Consider the following 23,314-nt stretch of genomic DNA (forward strand, 5'->3'; position numbering starts at 1 on the left):
TTTCTTGTTTCCTTTATTATCTGTTTTGCCCCATTTTAGTTTCTTCTATTTGCAAACAGCAGTTAGACTAATTTAATTTTCCACAAACTCCACCTCCTCGGTTAATTGATAATTTGATCCCATCCCATGGTGAAATGTCTTGTTAATTTCTGTGGATTTCTTGGCAGGAAGATGAGGAGCTGGAGGTGGCGAATTGATTGTTATTTTGAGGTCTGATAATAAATTAATTAGTACATAGTAATAATAATAACGACAACAATAATAATAATAGTATTAAAATTAATCATAATAGTGATAACAGTGATAATATTTAGTTTATGATTTAATTATGCTACTCGAAATATTGGTGGATTTTTTGTCTCCTGATATGAATTCATTAAGGTTCCCAGGGACTGGTCTGTGGATTTGGGTTTGAGTTGGGTTAGTTCTGGTTCTGTTCATCTTTTCTCTATTTTTGGGTGGTCCCTCCAGCCAGGGCTGCATGAATTGACCACTTTTCTCTAATTAAATCATCAGATACCTGGCCTCCCAACTGATTTCCCTGGACTTGCCAAAACACCCCAGTGCTCTAATACACTCTGTATAACCTAGACAGTGACAGCACATGCTGGAGTGGGGAGAGGGATGATTCCCCCCCAGTTTTTTAGTAAAGTTTTCACAATGTTCCCCATTTGCTGTTTCCCTTTGCAACTTAACCAATTTCTGTTGCAGTCAGATATCCTCAGTATGGGCTCTGCCTTTAGCTGTGCAAATTCCATCTGTGCAGGCAGGCAGAGCTTGGGGTGAGGGCCAGAGGGAATCAGCCCAATTCCTCCCCCAGGCAAGAATATCCTGGTAGCTTGTCCACACTTTGCCTCAGCAGTGTTAATGTTCATTTCTAACCTCTCCTGGCTGTCTGGAATCCCTGCTTCTCTTCCAGTGGAGCCATTGGATGACTCATATGTGCCCCTGCCACAATCGGCTACTCTTTTTCATATTAAAAATATTCTATTAGCATTTCATCTGTTGAAGTGTTACCTATAAAGTTCTTCTGGTGTTACAAAATCCATCCTAAAGGTGAATATCAAAAAAGCCATACCAAAATTTTGATATCACTAAGAGTCACCCACATATATACACAAATAATTACAATGGTGTGCGTAGGCAGAGAAATCAGATCAGAAGAATATTGCGATGTAGGGGAAGACAGGGCTCCAGCCCCTCTCCAGTCATGTTACCCAGTAGCAAGATAGGATGATGTAAGTGCACCGTGGTTATATAAGGCAGTGCAAAGAGGAAATAAAGGCTTTTTCACCATCCCCCATATTGGTGCCGTGAGTGATTAGCCCGAACGGCTTGTACGTCAGCCGTCGCGTCTTTCTCGGAGCGGGTCGCCTTGCCTCCAGAGAGGCAACAAGGGGCTGAAACCCAGGAATCCGTCTGCCCCCAACACGGGGAGGGGTGGCTGGGGTGTTGGGAGCTCGCGGACGATGTGAGAGACGGCCGGAGCAGCAGGGACCTACTTTGGCGGGGAGGACGCTTCCCGTAGCGAGGAGATGGAAGCCCTCGTCAGGTAGTGTTGAACTGCATAAGCAGCGGGGCATTGATTGCAAAGCGAAAGGACTTTGATGTGCAGTCACGTGACTGTTGCAATTGGGTGCCATTGATCATCCGGTAGAAATCCTTCACCCTGAGTGCTGGAAAAATGTACTAAATGCTCGCAGGACGTGTTATGTGTTTCAGGGCTCTAGCAAGTGTCTCATATCATGGGGGAAGGTGACTGCAAGCTTCTGAACCCGTTGCCCACCCCCGAGAGGCAACCAACTTTGTGGCCCAGCCCTTGAGCCCCCAGCAAGTGTTGCCCCAGTTGATGACCCCGCAAGAATCAACTACATCCGTGGCACAGCAAGGCAACAAGGGGAAGGAAACCCTTGGGTGGCCCTGGCAGTGGAATGCAGTCGCCCCCAATAGTATGGGGAACTTGCTGACAGTATATCTACAACTCCACAATAGCTCCTGGAGAAACAACCGTCCTCAGTTAAGTGACATGGGCGCAGTGCAAAGAGCATTGCCTGTCAGCTCTCCCATTTGCAACCCCTTATGTGAACATGAGTCCCCTCACCAAAATTACTGTAGCTGTTATCTGATTCATTTGGTGAGTTGGTCAGGTGAGGCACTGATGTATTTTTAACTTCCTCTGGAACACAGCCACATGGATCCAGAGTTATCACACTATAACTGTGTTTTTGGGGTTACTTCAGTAATGGTACTTACTGTGAGCAAGTGATGGCAGGGGAAATCTTCTCCCAACCCATCACCCAGTTTTTTCAGTCCACCCCACCAGTTTTCAAGGAGTTCAGATCTGCTTTAAATGCTAATGATATCATACAGTGGCTGGTGTTGCTGATAGGCCTGTTGTGTTTAGCATTCACCAGCACCCCTTGAACCCCCATTTTCAGGCAGCAGAACGCCCTTGAGCCCCAAATTCCGGGAAGGAAACTCCCCATTAACACACATTCCCCAGCACGGGAATCCCTGAACCCCCCTTTTTGGGCACGGGGACTCCCCCATACTCCCTTCCCCAGCACCGGGACCCCCCTGCACCCCCTAATCCGGGGCTGGGATCCCCCCGCAGCCCCGTCAGTGCTCTGGGACCCCCCTGCACCCCCATTCCCGGCCATCCCCACACCCCAGTTCCGCCCTTTCCCTCGGCTTTTGAACCCCCAGATCTCCCAAATTTCTGCGTCCCCCGAGTTCTCCATTGCCGGCGCTTCCTGGGAGGGGGTCCCAGGGGTCTCAGCGGAGATCCAGTGGGATCCAGATGAATTCCCTGGAATTCCCCTTTACTCCCGTCTCGCTTTCGCGTCTCCCAAACCGCGTCCGCCGGCCTCTCCCAGCCCCAGCCCCTCTTTCCCGTGGTCCAGGGACCCCCTGGACCCCCGTTCCTGCCGCTCCCAGCTCCCACTTTTCCAACACTGGGACCCCTGGAGACCCTTTTCTGAGCACAGGGACCCCCTGGATCCCCCATCCCGCCTCTCCCAGTCCCTTCCTTGAACCTTGCGCCCTTCCCCGGCTCTCCCTAGTTTTCGCTTCCTGACCCTTGGACGCCGCCAGACCCCCCAATCTCTGAGTCCCCCAGTTCAGCACCCCTTGCTCGTACTGCGAGGGGGGGTCCTGGGTGGTCCCCGGGGGGATTCAGGGGAATTCCCAGGGTTCCTCTATCCCCTCCCCCTCCTCGCGCTCCCCGGTCACTTTCGCGTCTCCAAGCTGCGGCTTCTGGATCGGCACCGGGACCCCCTGAACCCCCGTTCCTGGGCACGGGGACCCCCCTGCACTTCCATTTCCGGTCGAGCCCCCCTTTCTGGGCACAGAGACCCACTTGAACGTTCATTTCGGGGAATCGGGACCCCCTGTTCCCCCCTTCCTCAGTTCTGAAACCCCATCACCCCCTTATCTGGAACCTCCCTGAACCCCCTGAACCCCCATTTCTGGCCACCGGGACCCCCCTGAACCTCAATTTTCAGACACCGGGACCCCTTGAACTCCATCACTTGCAAAGAGACCCCCCTTGAACCCCATTTCCTGCGCACCCGGACCCCCTTATCCAGCCCCAGTGCCCCCTGTACCCCATTTCCCGGCCCTCCCCTCTCGGGGACCCAGCCCCCCATTTGCCTTGACCTCGGGACCTCCTGAAACCCGATTACTGTGCATGGGGACTCCCCCCGCACCCCCTAATTCGGCATGGGGGACCCCCTGCACCCCCTTCCTCGGGCATCCCGCCCTTTCCAGCCCCAGACCCCGCCCTTTTCCTTCCCTTTGCACCCCCAGATGTCCCTAAATTTCCGTGTCCCCCCAGTTCTCCAGTCCCGGCGCTTTCTTCAGGGCGGTCCCAGGGGGTCCCAGGTGTTTCTCAGAGGGCTCCAGGGGGGTCGCAGCGGGGATCCAGAGGGATCCAAGGAATTCTCTGGAATTCCCCCTTTTCCCCTCCCCCACCGCGCAGACTTCGGTCACTTTCGCTTCCGCGTCCCAACCCGAGAGACCCGGGAATACTACCCAGCTACCCGTGACGTCACTGAAACTATTGAGTTTTCCATTGGCGAGCAGGAAATAGCGGGGCCAATGGGCGGGGGGCCGTAGGCGTCTCTGGGGGAGGGGCCAGCGCTGGGGGCGGGGCCAGTTCTGGGAGCGGGATCGCAGCGGAGCAGCGCGATGGCTCCAGCGCTGGGGCTGAGGCTTGCTCTTGGGCTCCTGGGGGACCCTGGGGGGCGCGACGAAAGGTTGAGTGGACCCCCGAAACCGGGGGCCCCCTGAACTTCCATTTTATGGCACCAGGAGATCCCTAACCCTCCATCTGCGGGCACGGAAAACCCCCGAGATCTCCATTTTGGGTCCGTGATCCCCCCCTCAATCCACTCCCCAGCACCGGCGACCGTGTACCCCCTTATCTGGGCAAGGGGACCCTCCTGACCCCCATTTTCTTGCTCACCAGCACCCCCTGAACCCCCATTTCTGGCCACTGGGAATCCTTTAAACCTTGATTCCCGGGCACGGAGAAACCACTGAATCGTCATTTTCGGTCTTGTTACCTCTCCATCGCCTTTCCCAGCAGAAATCCCTCTGTGAACCCCCATTTCTGTGCATCGAGACCCCCCCTGAACCGCCATTCCTGCGCACGGGGACCCCCTTGAACCCTCTCATCTGGCACTGGGAGCCCCCTGAAACGCCATTCCGGCACTGGGGCACTCCCGAATCTCCATTTCCAGAACATTTCCAGACCCTGCACCCCCTTTTCGGGCATCCCGCTTTTCCCAGACCCGAGTCCCGCCCTTTTTCTTGACCTTTGGACCCCCCGAACCTCCCAACTTTCCGTGTCCCCCCCGTTTTCCATTCCCGGCGCTTCCCGAAACGGGGTCCCAGAGGGTCCCAGGGGTCTCAGGGGGGTCTCAGCGGGGGATCCAACGGGATCCAGATGAACTCCCTGGAATTCCCCCTTTCCCCGGCCCCTCCCCCACCGCACTCCCTCGGTCTCTTTCCCGTCTCCCAGGCTGCGCCTCGGGATCCGTTCTCGCCTCTCCCAGTCCCAGCCCCCCCTTTCCCTCAACACCGGGGACCCCTGGAGCCCCTTTCCTGGGCACAAGGACCCCCTGGATCCCCCATCCCGCCTCTCCCAGTCCCTCCTTTGTACCTTGGAATCTTCCTGGCTCTCCCCGTTCCGCTTCCTCCCCCCCCCCAAATCTCTGCATCCTCCCAGATCTCCACCCCCTGCTCGTCTTGCGGGGCGTCCGAGGGGGTCTGGGAGGGTCCCTGGGGTATCGTGGAGGCTCCCAGGGGGGATTCTTGGCTCTGGGACCCCCCTGAATTCCCAGTCCCAGTGGAAAGGAAGGCACCTCCCTGCACTCCCTTATCCAGTACCAATCCCCCCCTGCACCCCCTTTCCCATCCATCCCCCCCTTCCCCAGCTCCAAACCCACAATTTCCTTGACTCTGAGTCCCTCTGACCCCCATTCCTGCTTTTCTCATCCCCCAGCCCCTCTTTCCCTCTGCATCAAGGACCCCCAAACACCCCATTCCAGCCATCCCGGGTCTCCCCACCTTGTGACCCCTCTTCCTTGGCACTGGGGACCCTTGGACCCCCTTTCCTGGGCACAGGGATCCCCTGAGCCCCTATTCCTGGCCACTGGGACCCCATGCACCCCTTTTCCTGCTCTCCCAGTTCCCCTTTCATTGCTCCGTGACCCCTCAACCCCCCCAAATCTCTGTGTCCCCCCAGTTCTCCACTCCCTGCACTACCTGGATGTGGCAGTGTCAGAGCCCAGCCCGGGGATCCCCCAGTTCATGTCCATTGGGTACCTGGATGGGATCCCCTTCACACGCTGCGACAGCGAGCGGGGCCGGATGGAGCCGCTGACACAGTGGATGAAGGACGGAGCAGAGCCAGGATTTTGGGATGGGAACACCCAGATCTATGTGGGGAAACAGCACGTGGCTGCCAGGAACCTGGAGATACTGCGGGACCGGTACAACCAGAGCAGGGGCGAGTGGGGGGATCTGTGGGGCTGGGATGTGGATGGATGAGTTGGGATGGGATCCGTGGGGTTGGGATGGGATCTGTGGGGCTGGGATGGGATCCATGGAGATGAGCTGAGATCTGTGGGGCTGGAGTGGGGATCTATAGTGCTTGAATGGGATTTATCGGGCTTGGATGTGGATTGACAGAGTGCCAAGAGGCCGAGATGGTGATCCATTAGGCTGGTATGGGATATCTTGTGCTGCATGGGTTGGGATGGGATCCATGGGTCTGGGATGGGGATCTGTGGGTCTGGGATGAGATCCATGGTGTTGGGATGGGGATCTGTGGGGCTGGGATGAGGCTCTCTGGGTCTTCATCAGACCCTGGTGCTCCATAGGGCTGGGATGGGGCTGTGTGGGGCTGGGACACAATTCCATGAGTCTCTGTGGGTACAATTCCCTCAGGTTTTCACACAAGGTTGCGAGTTTATGGCTGTGACCTCCTGTCTGACGGGAGCATCCGTGGATCCCGCCGGGATGGCTACGACGGGCAGGATTTCATCTCCTTTGACCTGGAATCCAGGAGATTGGTGGTGGCCGACAGCGCTGCTGAGGTCACCAGGAGGTACTGGGAAGGTGAAACGAACGAGGCTGAGAGGGTGACTAATTACCTGGAGCACATCTGCCCAGAGTGGCTCCAGAGATACGTTGGATATGGGCAGAAGGAGCTGGACCGCAAAGGTGGGAGCAGAATTCCTGTGGGAATGTGAGATTTGGGAATGGAGGACTTGGGAACCCTATATTTCCTGTGGAAATTCCGTGGGCAGATCTCACCCCTGTTCCATTCCCATTGAATTCCATGGGCACATTAAAAACCCCATCCCATTCCAGTGGGAATTCCATGGGCAGATCTCACCCCCATCCCATTCTTGTGAGAATTCCATGTGCAGATCTCAGCTCCATCCCATTCCCAGGGAATTCCATGGGCAATTCTCACCCCCATCCCATTCCCATGGAATTCCATGGATGTCTCTCACTGTTATCCCATTCCAGAGCCCCCTGATGTCCATGTGTCCGGAAAAAGAGGAACAGGGGATGCTGATCTTGTCCTGTCACGCGTACGGATTCTACCCCAAGGTCATCGTGGTCAACTGGATGAAGGGGGATGAAATCCGGGATCAGGAGACGGAGTGGGCCGGGGTCGTTCCCAACAGCGACGGCACCTTCCACACCTGGGCCAGGATCGAGGCGCGGCCGGAGGAGCGGGAGCAGTACCGGTGCCGGGTGGAGCATCCCGGAATGTCGGAGCCCGGGATCTTCGCTTGGGGTGAGGCTGGGAATGTGGAATGTGGCAACTGGGGAGTTGGAATTCCCAGATGGGGATTCCCCTCCTCCTCCTCACCATCCCACAATTCCCAGAGCCGACATCTGGTGGGAATCTCACCGTGGTGGTCGCTGTGTCCATTGTTGCCATCATCATCCTCATTGTCCTCGTTGGATTCGTCATCTGGAAGCTCCAAGTCTGGTAACACACGGGATGGGGGTCAGGAAGGGGCACAGATCCACCCAGCACCTTTCTGGGAATCCTGTAAGCACTGACGCTGATCCCACTGTTTTTTCCACAGGGAGGGTGGACCGGAATGGATACAACATGGCAGCCAGTGAGTACCAGTGGCGGATCCAGCTCTGGATCCCCTCCATGTGGATCCCAGAATGGATCCTGGGGTTAATCCCAGTGTGGTGATCCGTGCTGGAATCTCAATGGATCTTCTCTTTCTGCAGGAATGATGTGGGAACCACAGCTTGACTGCAGGTACGGAGTGGGGTCAGGGTGGGATTCCAGAGGGGGATTGGGACAGGATGGACAGATTGGAATCAGGGAGGGATTCTGGATCAGAGGAGGGGTCCAGAGCAGGATGAGATTGAATTCTGAGAGTGGGATTCGGGCTGAATTCTGGAGCAGGATCAGTTGGGATGATGGATAGATGATGGATGGATGATGGACGGATGGATGGATGGATGATGGAAGAGTGGACAGGGCAGGATTGGTGTGGGATGGATGAGACAGGATCAGGTTGGGATTCCAGAGTGGGTTTGGGTGGGATGGATGGATGGAGCAGGAGTGGGCAGGATCCGGTTGGATCTGGAGCAGCTCCTGCTCTCCATGGACTCCAGCCAGGCCCATCCTGTGGGATGGGGACAGGGACAGGGTGACACTGTGACCCTCTCTCATCTCAGCAGGAATCACTCCCTGAGCAATCCACAGAGCTTGATCCAGCCCCTTCCTGTTCCCAGGAAACTGAGGCTTTCCAGCAGAGCTCCTCTCCATGTTTTTACCCACCCACAGCTCCTGCTAATGGATCAATTTCCCATTTTGGCTTCTTTAAAGCCAAGAACCACAAACATTCCCAATGCTTTAGTTCTGGTGTGAAATTATCCTGCTTTGGGCAATAAATCCTGCTTGGGGCAATAAATCCTGCTTGAGGCAATAAATCCAGGTTCCCTCCTACAGTGTCTGTCAGTTCCTCTCTGGGAGCCAGGAATGAGAATAGGGATGCCAAGAACAGGATGAGGACACCAGGATTGGGATGGGGACACCAGGACTGGGATGGGGACATCAGGACTGGGATGGGGACACCAGGATTGGGATGGGAACACCAGGACTGACATGGGGACTTGCCAGCCATACTTGGCTCCATCCCCCAGGATTCATTTCCCGCTCTGTGTCCCATGTCCGAGGTGTCCCCAGAAGGGTTTGGCTGTGTCAGGCTCCTGGAGGGGCAGTAGGATGGGGGGAGGGATCAGGCCAGGCCTCATTGTCCCCAATGGTCCTTGAGTGTCCCAAAATTGGGGTTTGGGATCTCAGAGAGGTTTCTGCTCATGACCATGGCCATGAGATGAGAGTGGCCATGAGTGACACAACCCTGAGATGACCATGGGATGACCATGACACAACCACAGCCCCATGAGATGATTGGAAGAAGAGATGACCATGGGTTGGCCATGGCACAGCCATGGCCTCAAGGTGGTCCTGATGTGGTCATCTGATTGTCCTGATCATCTTATGGTCATCTCATGGTCATTTCCTGATCACCATCACCTATTGAGTCCCCTGGGGTTTACACCATCTCCCCCCCAAGAGAATGGATTGTTGCTGGCAATCAGGACAGGAGCTGATGATTATGTGGGCCTGAGCTTTAGTTAGATTAAAAGATCTTATGAGGGATGGGGCTTTTTGGTGAAAGAAAGAGAGACTAATAGGGGCTTGTTCAAAAAAATTTGGAAGGGTGGTTTGAATGGGCGTGGTGAGGTGATCAGCATGGGCATTACCTTCAGCCCTGAATTCACTTCCAGGTAGGTTGGTACGTGAACCAACATGGGTGACAAAATAAGGTTGTTTTCTTAAAAAAGAAAATTTTGAGCAAATTATATATTTTATACATATATATTATATATAATATATATAGGTTTTCATTAGTGATAAATTTGAGGAGGGGACCTTCTGCTCATTCCACAATGCCGTATCATAAAAGGAATCTGTAACTAAATTGAAAGGAATTAAAAGCTTTGAGAAAACAGGGACAACCACTGCAAGTTCTACAATCTGTGTTGATCCTTCTACAAGTTCAATGTCTGATTCCCAGTTATCACTGTTAGGGTTTTTCCAGGTGATAACTGATTTATGCAATTTGCTGGAGCCATCTGTAAAAAAAGAGCATTAAGAGGGGTGTGGCTTTCTAGGGGTTTTTGGGTAAAATTCAAAGGAAGGTGTATTAATTTATGCTTTGGAAAATGAACTGACATTTGTCCTGTAAAAGCTGCTAAAGCAATTTGAAAAACCTCAGGTTGCTGAATTAAGAATTCTAAATACAGGGAAGTAATGAGTATAAACATAACAGAGAAAAAATTTCTAGGAAGAGTTAAAACTTGGGATTGGGATTTCATGATCAGCTGAGAAAGGATTTCAGGACAAGTAGTGATTGTTTTGGGCATCTGATAAGATAGGAAGATCCATTCTAAAATTAACAAAAGGACAGACAAATCCTTTTTCCGTTGAAAAACTGAACCATAAAAATGTGGCCGTTCTCCCAAAATAGCAAATCAAAAATGTGACTCTGGGTGGTATCAGTGGGCTTGGTGAGTGTGCAGTGCTGTAGCCACTTTATCCAACCCGGTTCTGGCATCTGGTGTGAAGTCTCTGGGAGAGTTCAGGTCCGTGGTCCCCCTTAATAAATCAAATAAAGGAGCCAAATCCTGGTTTGTGATTCCAGGGAGGGTCCTAACCCCGTTAATTGAGTTTCTGCAGAGGGTGTAAGGTGGTGAGTTCCTCCTGCAGGTGGCTGATCTGTGGTGTGACAGTGAGCCTGTACCCTGGGTACCTGCAAGGGGAGGATCACTGCACTTCATCTTTGGCTACTTGTAGACCAGACTTATGATCTCCTCTAAAATGTCGGTGGTGACAAGTTCCAGGGTGGTCTCCTTTTCTGAGGCAATCAGGATGTCATCCATTGTGGATGATTGAGATACCCCTTCAGGGCCCTCTTGGAAACTTACCCCTTAGATAAGAAATCCTTCCTTAGAGAAATGTTCACCCCCTGTAGACTCCCGTGTTATCTTTTAGTGTTCTAACTGGTCTTTTTTCCTTCTAAGTAATTGGTCACTCTCACCTAAAACTTTAAAGTAGTTGGATAGTTTTTCAATCTCTAATTTTATTGGTCTGCATCTGAAGCCACCCCAACCCTATAAAACCCCTTTGATATTCTGCATACTTGGATTTGCTGCTGGGTCCCTTCGTAGAAATAAAGTTGCCTGCAGAATTCCTGTGCAGCATTCCCAAATCTCTTTCTCTCTGGCTAAGGAAGTGCTGCAATCAAAATGAAATCACACAAGAGCTGATAGCCTAAGCCTAGGCCTTGCTTGCATTTAATCACTTTGTAGCTGATGTCTGCCTAAGGCAGCCAGGAAAATCTGTTTTATTTGGAACATTTTATCCAGGCTTGCTTTAGCTGCTGGGGGCCATCCATGTAGTGCAGTATCATTACTTGGGGGAATTTCTCTTGGGTGAAAGGATCCTTGCCATGTACCATTGGCACATTGCTGGGGAGTTCCACATCCCTTGTGGCAGGACGGTCCTATGGTGCCTTTTCAGCAGTGACTGTTGGTGGATGGAAGGAATGGAAAAGGAGAATCTTGACACAAACTCTGGATGTAAAGGGATCCTGAAAAAGCAATCCTTCAGATCAATAATCATTAACAACCAGTCCCTGGGGATCACGTTAAGAGAGGGGCAATCCTGTCTGCAACAGTCCATCTCCTCAATCATTTCATTTATTCTTCTCAGGTCTTGAAGCAGCGTCCACTTCTCACTATGTGGCTTTCTGATAAAGAAAAGGGGATTTTCCAGGGACTATTTGTAGGGACAATATGCCCCTTTTTCCAGTTGTTCACAAGCTAGAGACTCGAGTGTGGACAGCTTTTTGATGGGAAGGGGCCAATGATCAATCCAGATGGGTTTGCCTGAGGTCCAAGTGAGTTTTACAGCACCGTGCTCATCAGTAGTCTTTGCTAAAAATTTGTTTCGAGTCTCAGTCCATGGTGGGACAGGAGATCTCTACCTCAAACATGCACTTTTTTATAATAAATGGCTTGGTAGTGGCCACATGGCCCTCCAGTCCTTTAAATGAAACAGGATGTAAACTCCTCATTGTGTTGCTGTGCCCCCCAATTCCCACAAGTGTATCTAGTGAAGGAACAAGAGTCCACTCAGTTGGCCAATACTTGTGTGAGATAATGGTCACGTCTGCTCCTGTGTTGACGAGGCCTGTCCAGGTGACAGTTTTTCCCAGGCAGGTAACACCACAGGTGATTTCAGTCTTATCCAGGCCAGTCCATTGGGACCATGCAATGTAATTTTCATCAGCATCATCATTGTCAACTGCAGGCAACAGGAAAACCTGAGTGAAAACTGTTCCTTGGAGGATGAAACAAAGAGGGTTAGGGGCACCGTGCTATCCCTGTAATCACCTGATAAAAGTAACTGTTCAAAACAGTGGGCAACACATAGAAATCTTCAATATTATGTCTGCCTAGTCCAATATTGAGAAAACCTCTTGGCATGCAATTCTGGTTCTAGCTGGCCTGTAGAGATAACATGATGGATAAAATCAGTTATCATTACTGACGGGCAGGTGACAGCTCCAGTCAGAGCTGCACGGTACTGAGGCAGGCAGGTCCCTGAGGAGGTGTTGCAAAAAGAGTTTGGTGGGTTCCAATGTCTGTTTTGCCAGTGTTCAGCCATGGGGGTTCTTGTGTCTCCACTGTGCCACTGTCCTGTGCTCTGCTTCGAGTTTCCTCACTGGCGCATCAATGTACCTGGACTTGATGACAAGAGTTTTGTATCTGGCCTGGTTTATTCCAGTCACCAAGTTTTGAGAGTTCTCTTTTTGGGTTTGCAATAGTTCCTTTCCAGTGTTCCTTTTGGCCACAATTAAAGCATTGTCCTGGCTTTTGGTTCTGCTGTCTTTGAGGACGCTTTTGAGATTTAATCAAGGCATTGGCTTAATACTTTTCCTTGGAAGGAGGCAACATGCTCTGGAGTATCCAACTTATTGCAAGCCCCCAACATCTGGGGGATGGTGGTCTCAGGGGTCAAGGGGGCAAAGCCTTTTAAGCCCTTCTTATATTTGGGGTTAGCATTGACCACTGCTAGCTGTTTCAGCTTCCCAAACCTGGTCCTCAGCCACTTGTTTATCAAGAGTGAGTTTAACCCTATCCAGAAAAGTCATATAAGGCTCTGTAGGGTCTTGCCTTATAACAGCAAGTTCAATGCAGCTTACTGGCCTCAAGGCTAGTACTTGTAAAAAGGCCTTTTTAGCACTTCCATCATGTCATTTAACACTGGTCTTTGCAAATCTTCAGGCCTGCTCGTCTGGGTCAGTTCCCTCCCCTGCCAATTGGGCAAGTGTAATGCCAGCCCATGCTCCAGAAAGCAATTTATTTAACTGTCTCTTCCACCCCAACTCCCATAGCAAAAGCTCAGTAGGGGGATAGCAGCAATGACATTAAGTATTTTATGTCATGGTGTCACGATCTGCCCAACCCCGAGCGCGAGTCGTGACGGGTTCTTTTATGGATCTCAGAGCGGCAAAGACACAGCAGGGGACAAACCCAGTTTACTTACTACAGAAATGCCCTTGATTTAGTGCCAACCAAAATGCGATAGTGGGACAGAGAGAGAGAGAGAGAAAAGGGGGGTGGGATTATAGCTACCAAGACAGGCAGACGAATCCTCGTGGAGCCAGCCAATAGATGTCTGTTGCCATCTGGGGAGATCTCAGGGGTCTCCTCTGAGAAAGTCATTTTATAGTCCTTTCCCAAAGCGAGTGGCTTCTGGCCAAAAGGTGGAAGATTTATGGACTATTGTATGTGGAAATCGTTACCCTGAGGAACAGGTGGAAACAGGACGTTTCAAGGCACACCAAACCATCTTTGTTGTTATGAACACACGCAGGGCAGCCCATACTGACCAGTCCATTGTTCTTCCATCTGTGGGAGCTTTGTTGAGTCAGCGCCCCGTGACTAGTTGTCATGAGAAACCAGTCCTGGTAGGCATCACCTGCTTTTCACAGTCACTTGGCGTTCCTCCCATCCCTGGCCAGCGCAGGCCTCAGGCGAGGGTCGTTGGGCAGAAACAGACGAGAGGCTCACACGGACTCTCACATCACCCCGTGACCAACGAGCGTCGCTGAGAAACTCCATCAGCATGATGTTGTGACCTTGTAGCATCTTCAGGACCCGTCATTGGTAGCACATCCCGAGAACAGGGAAAACTAAAAACCAGGGATAAGAAGGAAAAGGGAAAAGGAAAGAAAATAAACAGAAAAATAATAAAGCAAAATAATCGCAACAAAATTGATTAAAATAATTTTTCAAACAAATCACAATGCTATTAGCTAAAATAACTTTCAAACAATCAAAATTAATAAATGAAATAACATTCAAAAATTAAAATTCAAACAAAATTAAAAGAAATCAATGAAATAACTTCCAAACAATTAAATTCTAACAATTAGAATTAAAACTCTAACAATTAGAATTAAAACAAATCAATGAAATAACATTCAAACAATTAAAATAAAAACAATTAAAATTAAAACAAATCAGTATCCATTATATTATGTTTTTATGATTAAAACAATTATTTTCCAAAATCATTTTCAATCAAAAGCTTAACATTACTAAAACTAATCATACCAATCATAACAAGCAACAAACAATTCCAATCAGTTTGCTGTTAAAGGCCTGACTTTTACTGCTTGTGTAATTTGTCTGGTGTCAATAACTTTAGGGGTATCTTTAGCAGATGGAGTAGTGATCAAATTATGTGCTTCCATTGTTGATGCCAATTGTGTCAACCGTTTTACCATTCTCCAATTCAGGATGTATAGAATACCTGACAAAACAAAACCGATCAAAACCAAAATCAAAAGCACAACAATGGGATGACACAATTTGTTTAGGATGCCGGTAGCAGTAGGTGACCACCCAAAAAGAGTATCCCACCACCTGAGTTCAGCATCCCCTTTTACCCTTTCTAAAACCCGATGTATTTCTCTCACATCGTGATGAACTGTCACCAGGGTCTTCTGTCCATTTTTCTTGATTTTTCCCAAGATCCCAATTAAGTCCTGGTGAAGCAACAATTGTTTAATCAAAGTGAGGTTCATCCCAATGGGAGCAGGCACTAACTGATGAATCAGTGTAAAATTGGATTGCAAAAGGTGATAAGACATAACCGGAGCAGTATAGGAAAAGTCACAGCCCATGATCGTGGTAAAATTACAAACACAAAAATTTAAATTATTTTTTAGATCCACTGTTGCATTTTCTACAAACACTAATTCGCAAGCAGTTCTTACACACACACATCCATTTCCTATGTACACCAGCACTGTTGTAGGAGTCTCATCAAGGTGTATTTCAAAATGACAGATATTTTGCTTTGTGTCTAAACAGATGTCTTGGGCCACAATGGCATTGCTTTCACAAATGAAACCCTGTTGCTCCCGAACAACGCAAGATTCCAAATTAACAGTTTGCCATTTCTTGCCAATTTGACTGACCCATTCTCTGTGCTCGAAAGGATAGAGAATAGTTCCATCGTGATTCAATCCTAATGCAATGATGGGGTATATCAAATGCACTGAAGTGTTGTGTATTGTTGACACAAAGGCTGTGGCTGTGTTTGTGCTGGGGTTGTAGGTAAAGTTTACCAGATTCCACCAGGACTGAAACTTCCTTTCAAAATCATTAGCACTGTCCCAAATTATTGTCCGGATTTCAGTAGGGAAGATGCCTTCTTCCCCTTCCCTTATAATTGAGGTAACAACTGTTTGCATCCAAAGCTGTGCCTGGATACAGCTGAGGGCTAAGGAGATGTTGTTTTGAGCAGTACCAAGAGCATCAATTCTCAATTTGTGATCATTTACATTTGCCTTTTCCCAATTTGGTAAAATGTTTGATAATAACCAGTGTTGAGAATTGGTTAGAATCCATGTACTAAAACTGTGGATATGGCTCGGATGAGGCCTTGTTGCAGGAGAGCAGCTCCTGCTAAGTAGTAGCTAGGCCCTTGCTCTTAAGCAGATTTTGCTGAGCAGCAGTGTTTGCTTTTTAGAGACTTTTGCAAAAGCAATGCAGCTAGCATAATCTGCAGCGTTGGTCGATAAGTAATACATATGCCCATTGTTCAGTCAAGGCCTTAACTTCCAGGGAAGCATGTAGCAAGCGAGGTATAACTCTGGGACGGATACTATATAGCAATAAGTGTAAGAATAAGGAAGTAGCAGCCGAAGACTAGCAGCGAGGTAGCACGTTACACTTTTTGGCTAGAAATTCAGTAGGCGTGATTATCTCACACTTGTAATACCCAATAATAAGAGAAGTATACATAGTAAAAACCAATAGATTGTACTAATATGAAAATGCTGATTTATGCTATTTTGGGCTATAAAACTGTCTGATGCTCTCAATAAAGTTGGATTATGCTTATCAATCACATTGATTGTCTGGCTGATCCCCTCGCCATTCCTCCACAAGTGGCTCCGCACCCACGCAAACCACTTGTTGCAATCCCCAGGCTGTTAAAGAGGACTGCAGAGGTTGTTTCAATTTGGTCAGGTCTCTGGTGGTGGCAACCAATTTGTTCATTAATACCTCTGAATCAATGCTATTTAAATTCCCCATCCTGTTTCCCACAACACCGGTTATGTCTCTTTTGTTTCTTGAAGGATCCTCCTGTTTTGCAACCAGGTCGTTTGTCCACCCCAAGAAAAGGTTGAACAAGCTGGCTGAATTACTGAAACATTGTTTTGCATTGGCAATTTGACTTGTTTTAAAAGACCATGCCGAATTAAACAATATTTGCTGTTGGCCACTTTTCTGAATTACCCAAGGTCCAATTTCAAAAATTTTCAGGCTCAGTATAACCGGTGGTTGGGTAGTAGGTGTTACAACATGACATCAAGCTCTCCTTTATATTTTGTATTGTTTTTCCCACACATAATTTTTTTTGGACAAAATCGTACAACAGGTTCAATTTTGATTTTGAATCTTCACAAAATAAAACACAGCTGTAAGGTCCTGTGCCATAACTGTATTCAGGTTCGATGAGGGATTCAGCAATTAATCTTCACGTTCCATGGCGTTATTCTGTGAAAAGTAAACACAACAGAATCTGCCACGAAGAGGCAGGAGGTTAAAATGATGGAACTATGCAGACAGAAATTCTGTTAACTTCCCAATCATTTTGCTGCCAAGAAGGAAGCCACTCTGTACCTCCTTTAAACACAAAATGAGAGTCAGTGTAGTTACAAGCAAAGGAGGCACTCTGAACTTCAAGCTGGAAAACACCCCAAATAACCATCAGCACCCCAACTCTAGACCCACCCAATCCCACAGCAAGAATTTGTTCAGCAGAAGCATCAGTGAATGAAGAATTAGTGAACAAAGATTGTTTGGGGGAGAAAGCAGAGGCTACTTTAATTATTGAGGCAGGTTTGTCATCGCTGTTGCCCAACGTCTCAGTTTCTGTTATTGCCAGATTTTTTACAGTTCCTTTTGTTACTGAGGATTTCTGGGCCACCCCATCAGAGGGGCAGTCCCAGTAATGGCTGTCTTTAAAAACTTCACTTCCTGAGAAGCTTTTTGAATTTTCCCTGAAGGAATCTTCAAACCAAGGCTTTGTAGGAGTGAAATTGTTTTCTGTTGCACATCCCTCACTTCTTCTTTTTCTTCTCCTCCTATCAATACATCATCTATGTATTGGTACACAGCTACAGTGTCAGGTTTGGGGTTTTGGATTGGCCATACAGGGGAGTTTTGCAAGTCCTGTATAACCAGTTTGATCTCTACCTTGGCACCAGAACGAAGAGGGTATTGTTTTACATTTACAGATAATTGCATAAGTGATTTATGACCAGCAGTGAATTGTATTTCATGTATAATTTGCAAGCAGGCAGCTTTTGAATGTTTGTTAGGAGTTGATCTAGGGTGCCAGTTATGGCTAGAGGATCACCTCTTTTTAGGGGGCTAAGTCCCCCAGCCCAGTAGGGTGCACGCTGTGTCAGAGACCACGGAACATGTGAGTTTCCAGTTGTTTAGAAAACTCCAGTCCCCAGTACCCACTGGCTTCTTGTTCACTCAATTTAATTTGATGTCCTCCAGTGAGTGAAACTCTAAAAACATACCTGGTCTCAGATTCTTGTGGGAGACATGAGCATTCTTTCTTTAATTTGTCCAATTCAGTAGCAGTGTATGGTATTTCTTTGGAGGTTATGTGTGGGTCAAAATCCTCGTCGTTCAAGTATCTATGTTCCGTTTTAATGAGAGGTCTCATTTTAGAGCAGCAATTTTTCCCCACAATTCTGTACATGTACTAGTTCTCTCTGTGGGTATATCTGCTTTATGTGATATATTTCCTTTTCTTCTGTTTCATTAGGTATATCTGCATGTTGTGAGGCATGTGATAGTTGTAGCAAATAGTTGTTTTCTTTCCTGCTCTAGTTGGTTTTGCAGAGTTTCTACCTGATTTCTTTCCTGCTCTAGTTGTTTTTTCAGAGTTTGTACCTGATTTCTTTCCTCCTGTAATAGTTTCTGCAAAGCTTCCACCAGGTTTTGCAAGGAGTCTATCACTGCATTTTCCTCACTCACTCGTTTAAAACGAGATTCTACAGCAGCTGAAAGACAAGCGCCTAGAACTGAGCAAAGTGCGGTCTTATTTTTCTTGCTCAGTTTGAATTTTGTTTCATGTTGCAAAGAATGTATCCTATCAATCACATTTTCTAAATTAAACCAATTACTGTGTGCCCAATCTTCCCCTACTTGGGAGGGTCTGGCATTATACTTAGCTAGTAAAGCGTAAAATGCAGCTTTATCATTTTCAGACATTTCTTTGAAGGGACTAAAACCACTCTCAGGGAGACACACTTAAAGTTACACAAAAAGCACAGCTGAAACTGTGAATCCCTTCTCTTCCCTGGAGCGGGTGAAGAGACACACTACTTGGGAGATACTAACTTAACTACAAAAACCACTTGTCTCTTCGTGATCCCAAGTAGTCAAATACAATAATTATACAACAACTGTAACCTCTGAGTTACGATTATGTGCGAGGGGGAAAAAACCACTTCAGGAAGGTCAACACTTGTCACCCAGACTTCTGCTGGGGACAACCCCCTGCCATCCCTGAGTGGCTGAGGAGACCAAACCGCTTGGGAGGATTTCTTTAGTTGCACAATGGTTGTCTCCTCGACTACATCAAGCAGCAAACAACATAAAACACAAGTCCCATCTTTTGCTCAGCTGAGATCCTTTCAAAAAATTCTCCGATAACTGAAATGGAGTTGATTATCCACCTGGGTCTGTGTGCAGATTACGAGAAGAACCCAATACCACCTCCCTTGCTTTCTAACACTGTTCAGTCCTTACGGCACTGACAGGCTAGGTGCAGCTGAAATGGCACAGGTCTTCCCCTGGTACAAAGTGCACAGAAACCACCCCAACTCCCACAGATCGGAGAATCCCATCCAACTACGCCATAATGTCACGGTCCTCCCAATCAAGAGGAAGTTGTGACTGGTTCTTTTAGGATCTCATGAGTGCAAAAGACAACAGCAGGGGACAAAACCAGTTTACTTTTGCAGAAATGCACTTTATTAGTGCCAACCAAATGTGATAGGGGACAGAGAGAGAGAGCGAGAGAGAGAGAGAGAAAGGGGGGTCAGGATTATAGCTACCGAAGACTGGCAGACGAATCCTCATGGAGCCAACCCACAGATGTCTGTTGCCGTCTGGGAGATCTCAGTGTCCTCCTCTGAGAAGTCACTTTTATAGTCCTTTCCCAAAGCGAGTGGCTTCTGGCCAAAAGGTGGAAGATTTATGGACTATTGTATGTGGTGATCGTTATCCTGAGAACAGGTGGAAACAGACGTTTCAAGGAACACAAAATTCTTTGTTGTTATGAACACACGCAGGGCAGCGCATACTGACCAGTCCATTGTTTTCCATCTGTGGGAGCTTTGGTTGAGTAACGCCCCATGACTAGTTGTCATGAGAAACCAGTCCTGGTAGGCATCACCTGCTTTTCACAGTCACTTGGTGTTCCTCCCATCCCTGGCCAGCGCAGGCCTCAGGCGAGGGTCGTTGGGCAGAAACAGACGAGAGGCTCACACGGACTCTCACAGGGTGGAAAGTAAAATCCGCTGTCCCAAATGAATTCCTGATGTCAGTCTGCATCCCAATGGGTTTTTGGCCTGCTGAGTCCAGGTACCCATGATGAGCCAGGAAGATGTGGAGACCACCAGCCAGGTGAGTTCCCAACATGGATCACCAGGACCATGGACCACCAAGGCTCTGCCCAACGAGGGTCACTGGGGAGCATCCAACGGGGCCCAACAGAGGGGATTGAGCTGAAGCAACGCAGGAACCTCTTCCCACACGTAGGGCACTCACAGAGCTTCCCTTGCCAGTGCCCCCATTGGTGCTGGGTCATGGCAGAGTTCTGGGAGAAACTCTTCCCACACTGGGGACACTGTTAGGGCCTCTCCTTGGTGTGGATCCACTGGTGGGTGACGAGGGTGGAGTTTTTCTTAAAACCCTTCCTGCACTAGGGGAAGCGGAAGGGCCTCTCCTCTCCTCTACATGAATCTGCTGATGCTTTAGCAGACTGCATCTCCTCTGAAACCTCTTGCCACACTTCGGACACTCATAAGGCTTCTCCCCGGTGTGGATCCTCTGGTGGACACTCAGGTGGGATCTGTGCCTGAAGCTCTTCCCACATTCCCCACACTTGTAGAGCCGTTCCCCAGTGTGGATCCTCTGGTGGCGGATCAAACTGGACCTCACGCTGAAGCTCTTCCCACATTCCCCACACTTGTAGGGCCGTTCCCCGGTGTGGATCCTCTGGTGGCGGATCAAACAGGACCCCACGGTGAAGCCCTTCCCACATTCCCCACACTCATAGGGCTTCTGCCAGTGTGCATCCTCTGGTGGCAGATTAAACCATAGCTCTTGTGGAATCCCCTTCCCACATTCCCCACACACAAAGGGCTGTTCCCCAGTATGGATCCTCTGGTGGTAGATCAAACTGGAGCTCTGGCTGAAGCTCTTACCACATTCCCCACACTTGTAGGGCCGTTCCCCAGTGTGGAACCTCTGGTGACGGATCAGGCTGGAGTTGAGGCTGAATCCCTTCCCACATTCCCCACACTTGTAGGGCCGTTCCCAGTGTGCACTGTCTGGTGGCGGATCAAGTGAGAGGTGTTCCTGAATCCCTTCCCACATTCCCCACACTCGCAGGGCCGTTCCCCAGTGTGCACTGTCTGGTGGCGGATCAGCTCAGTGGTGGTTCTGCAGCCCTTCCCACATTCCCCACACACATAGGGTCGTTCGCCAGTGTGGATCATCCGGTGGACAATCAGGCTGCGGTTCTGGCTGAAGTTCTTCCCACATTCCCCACACACATACCGGTCGTACCCCACTGTGGATCCTCTGGTGGTGGGTGAGGTCACTGCGCATTCCTGAAGCTCATCCACATTCCCCACACTCGTAGGGCCGTTCCCCAGTGTGGATTCTCTGGTGGCGGGTCAAACCAAACCTCACACTGAAGCTCTTCCCACATTCCTCACACTCGTAGGGCTGTTGCCCAGTGTGGGTCCTCTGGTGGATGATCAGACTGGAGCTGCACTTGAATCCCTTCCCACATTCCCCACACTCATAGGGCCGTTCCCCAGTGTGCACTGTCTGGTGCCTGATCAGATCTGACGTGTCTCTGAATCCCTTCCCACATTTCCCACACTCATAGGGCCGTTCCCCAGTGTGGATCTTCTGGTGGCGGACCAGGCCAGAGCTCGTGCGGAAACTCTTCCCACATTCCAAACACTGAAGGGGCTTTTTGCCATCCTGAAGCTGCTCATGGACCCTCAGCTCAGAGCTCTGGCCACATCTCTGGCTGCCTGCCCGGCCCAGGCTGGGTCTTTCCTCCTCGGATCCCCATGATCTGCGTTTGCAGCTCCTCCTTGTGCGCGATCTCCGCGGGTTTTCCTCCCTGTTGGATTCCTGCACTGTGGAGCTGCTGCAAACGGCCTCTTCCACGAGGTTCTGCTGTGGGGATTTGTCCTCCCTGGTCTCCGTCCTCAGCTCCTGCTCTGGGGGGAAAGGACAAGGAGAGGATGGGATTTGACTCTGCGCCAGAGGGAAGGAGAAGGAGATGCCCCCAATCCTCCCTGGCAGGACGGAGGGGGAAAGGGGCAGTGACTTCCTCCTCACCTGCCTGGCTGTCCGGGGGCATCTTCCTGTTCCTCACAGCCTTTTCCTCCATCTGGATAAGACTTGGCATTGGAAAATCTTGGTTTGGGGGAAAAACAAAGTGATTGATATGGCTTTGAAGGTCCTGCTGTCTCAGTGCATCTCAAGAAATGCCCAGGCTGTCTGGTGTCCATAAAAACCTCCAAAAATCACGAAGGAGCCCAAAAACACTCTCCCAGGAGATCCCTGTTCACACTGTCTTCACTTTGTGGTTATGGGGGTTCCTGATCTCAGAGCTGATGGGGACCCGTGGCTCCTGGGGATTCCCCCTCTCCTGCCTCCTGCTCAGGCACGCTGAGGGAGTTTTCTGAGTCCCAGGGCTCATCCTGCCCTGATCCTGACTCAGGTCCCAGGGTCCCCCTCTCCAGCATCCCCCCACTCCAGGCACTCAGGGCTTCCCCCGTTTCCTGCCAGCCCTTCCAGGCTCGGGGGGCCTGCACCCCACTCATCTCCCAGCTCCACCTCCCCTCCAGGCTGCCGGGGGTCCCCCAGCTCTGCTGTCGCCCCTCTCCCCACGCCGGGGCTCCCGCCTTTCATCCCCCCGCCTCTCCCGGGGATCCCCAAAACCGATGTCCCGCCCCGCCGGGACCGGGCCATCGCCACGTGGGCCCCTCCAAATCCCCCCAAGGAGCATTACGGCTCAGCTTTGGATTCCTGCAAGAGCCAGAAACATCCCCTCCTCACATCAATAAAACAATACCTCTTCCAGGGACACCCAAATATATTTGGGACTCGATTCCCGAATCTGCGAGGCACAAACCCCACCCCCCATCCCCCAAGAATCCAAAACCCAACCAGCCGTGCCGGAGCTGCCGCGATAGCCCCGGGCCGAGCTTCCCCTCCGCGCTCACCCGCGGGATGCAGGAATGCGATGCTGCCGGGGCCAGCGGAGCTGCGGGCTCAGCCGGCTCGCCCTGCAGCACCGCGATTCTCCGCCTGCGCCTGCTGCCCCTCTCCTGCTTCTCCTGCTCCTGCTCCTCCCCTTCCTCTCTCCTCCCCCTTCCCCTCTCTCCTCTTCCTCCCGCTGCTGCCCCCGCTCGCATCCCGGACCCCCCTTTGCCACCCCCTGTGCCCCGCGGCCGCCGCAGCAGCGGCTGTTGGGGAGGGGGCAGCACCCCTGAGCCTGCAGGGGAGACAGAGCAACTGAGAGTTAGGAATCGAGCATCGAGAAATGCTTGGACTAGAAGGGGGCTGACAAACCCTATGTTTGCTGGAATTTACGGTGCTTACAAGAACAGGGGAGAGCAAGGCTGCAGGATAAGATAAAGAGCTGGGGTGGGCGAACAGGATGCAAGGACAAAGGCACCACAGGATAAGGGGGATTCTCCAGATCCCTGAACCCAGGAAAACTGGTATCAAAGTCCAGAAGATGGGCAAAGGAGTAAAAAGAATACGTGCAAGGAGACAAAATGAAAAGTTCAACTGAGAGGAAGACTGTTTACTTTTTCCCAAGGAGCAGTGT

General features: G+C 50.1%; 1 protein-coding gene across 1 annotated transcript in view; it reads left to right on the plus strand.

Annotated features, from left to right (window-relative positions):
* Window positions 1–4,188: 4,188 nt before the first annotated feature.
* The window catches only part of LOC306815654 (class I histocompatibility antigen, F10 alpha chain-like), a gene marked incomplete at its 5' end in the record, with an annotated part of 136,447 nt that continues 117,321 nt past the window's right edge, over window positions 4,189–23,314 (plus strand). The window contains 9 exon segments of the mRNA XM_079332221.1: window positions 4,189–4,261; window positions 5,750–6,013; window positions 6,454–6,729; window positions 7,042–7,067; window positions 7,069–7,315; window positions 7,408–7,508; window positions 7,510–7,578; window positions 7,580–7,603; window positions 7,605–7,723. Coding sequence (XP_079188347.1) covers window positions 4,189–4,261; window positions 5,750–6,013; window positions 6,454–6,729; window positions 7,042–7,067; window positions 7,069–7,315; window positions 7,408–7,508; window positions 7,510–7,578; window positions 7,580–7,603; window positions 7,605–7,718 — 1,194 coding nt within the window. The 3' untranslated portion in view covers window positions 7,719–7,723.

Source organism: Erithacus rubecula, assembly GCF_903797595.1.
Source record: "Erithacus rubecula genome assembly, contig: scaffold_179_arrow_ctg1, whole genome shotgun sequence".
Classification (NCBI taxonomy): domain Eukaryota; kingdom Metazoa; phylum Chordata; class Aves; order Passeriformes; family Muscicapidae; genus Erithacus; species Erithacus rubecula.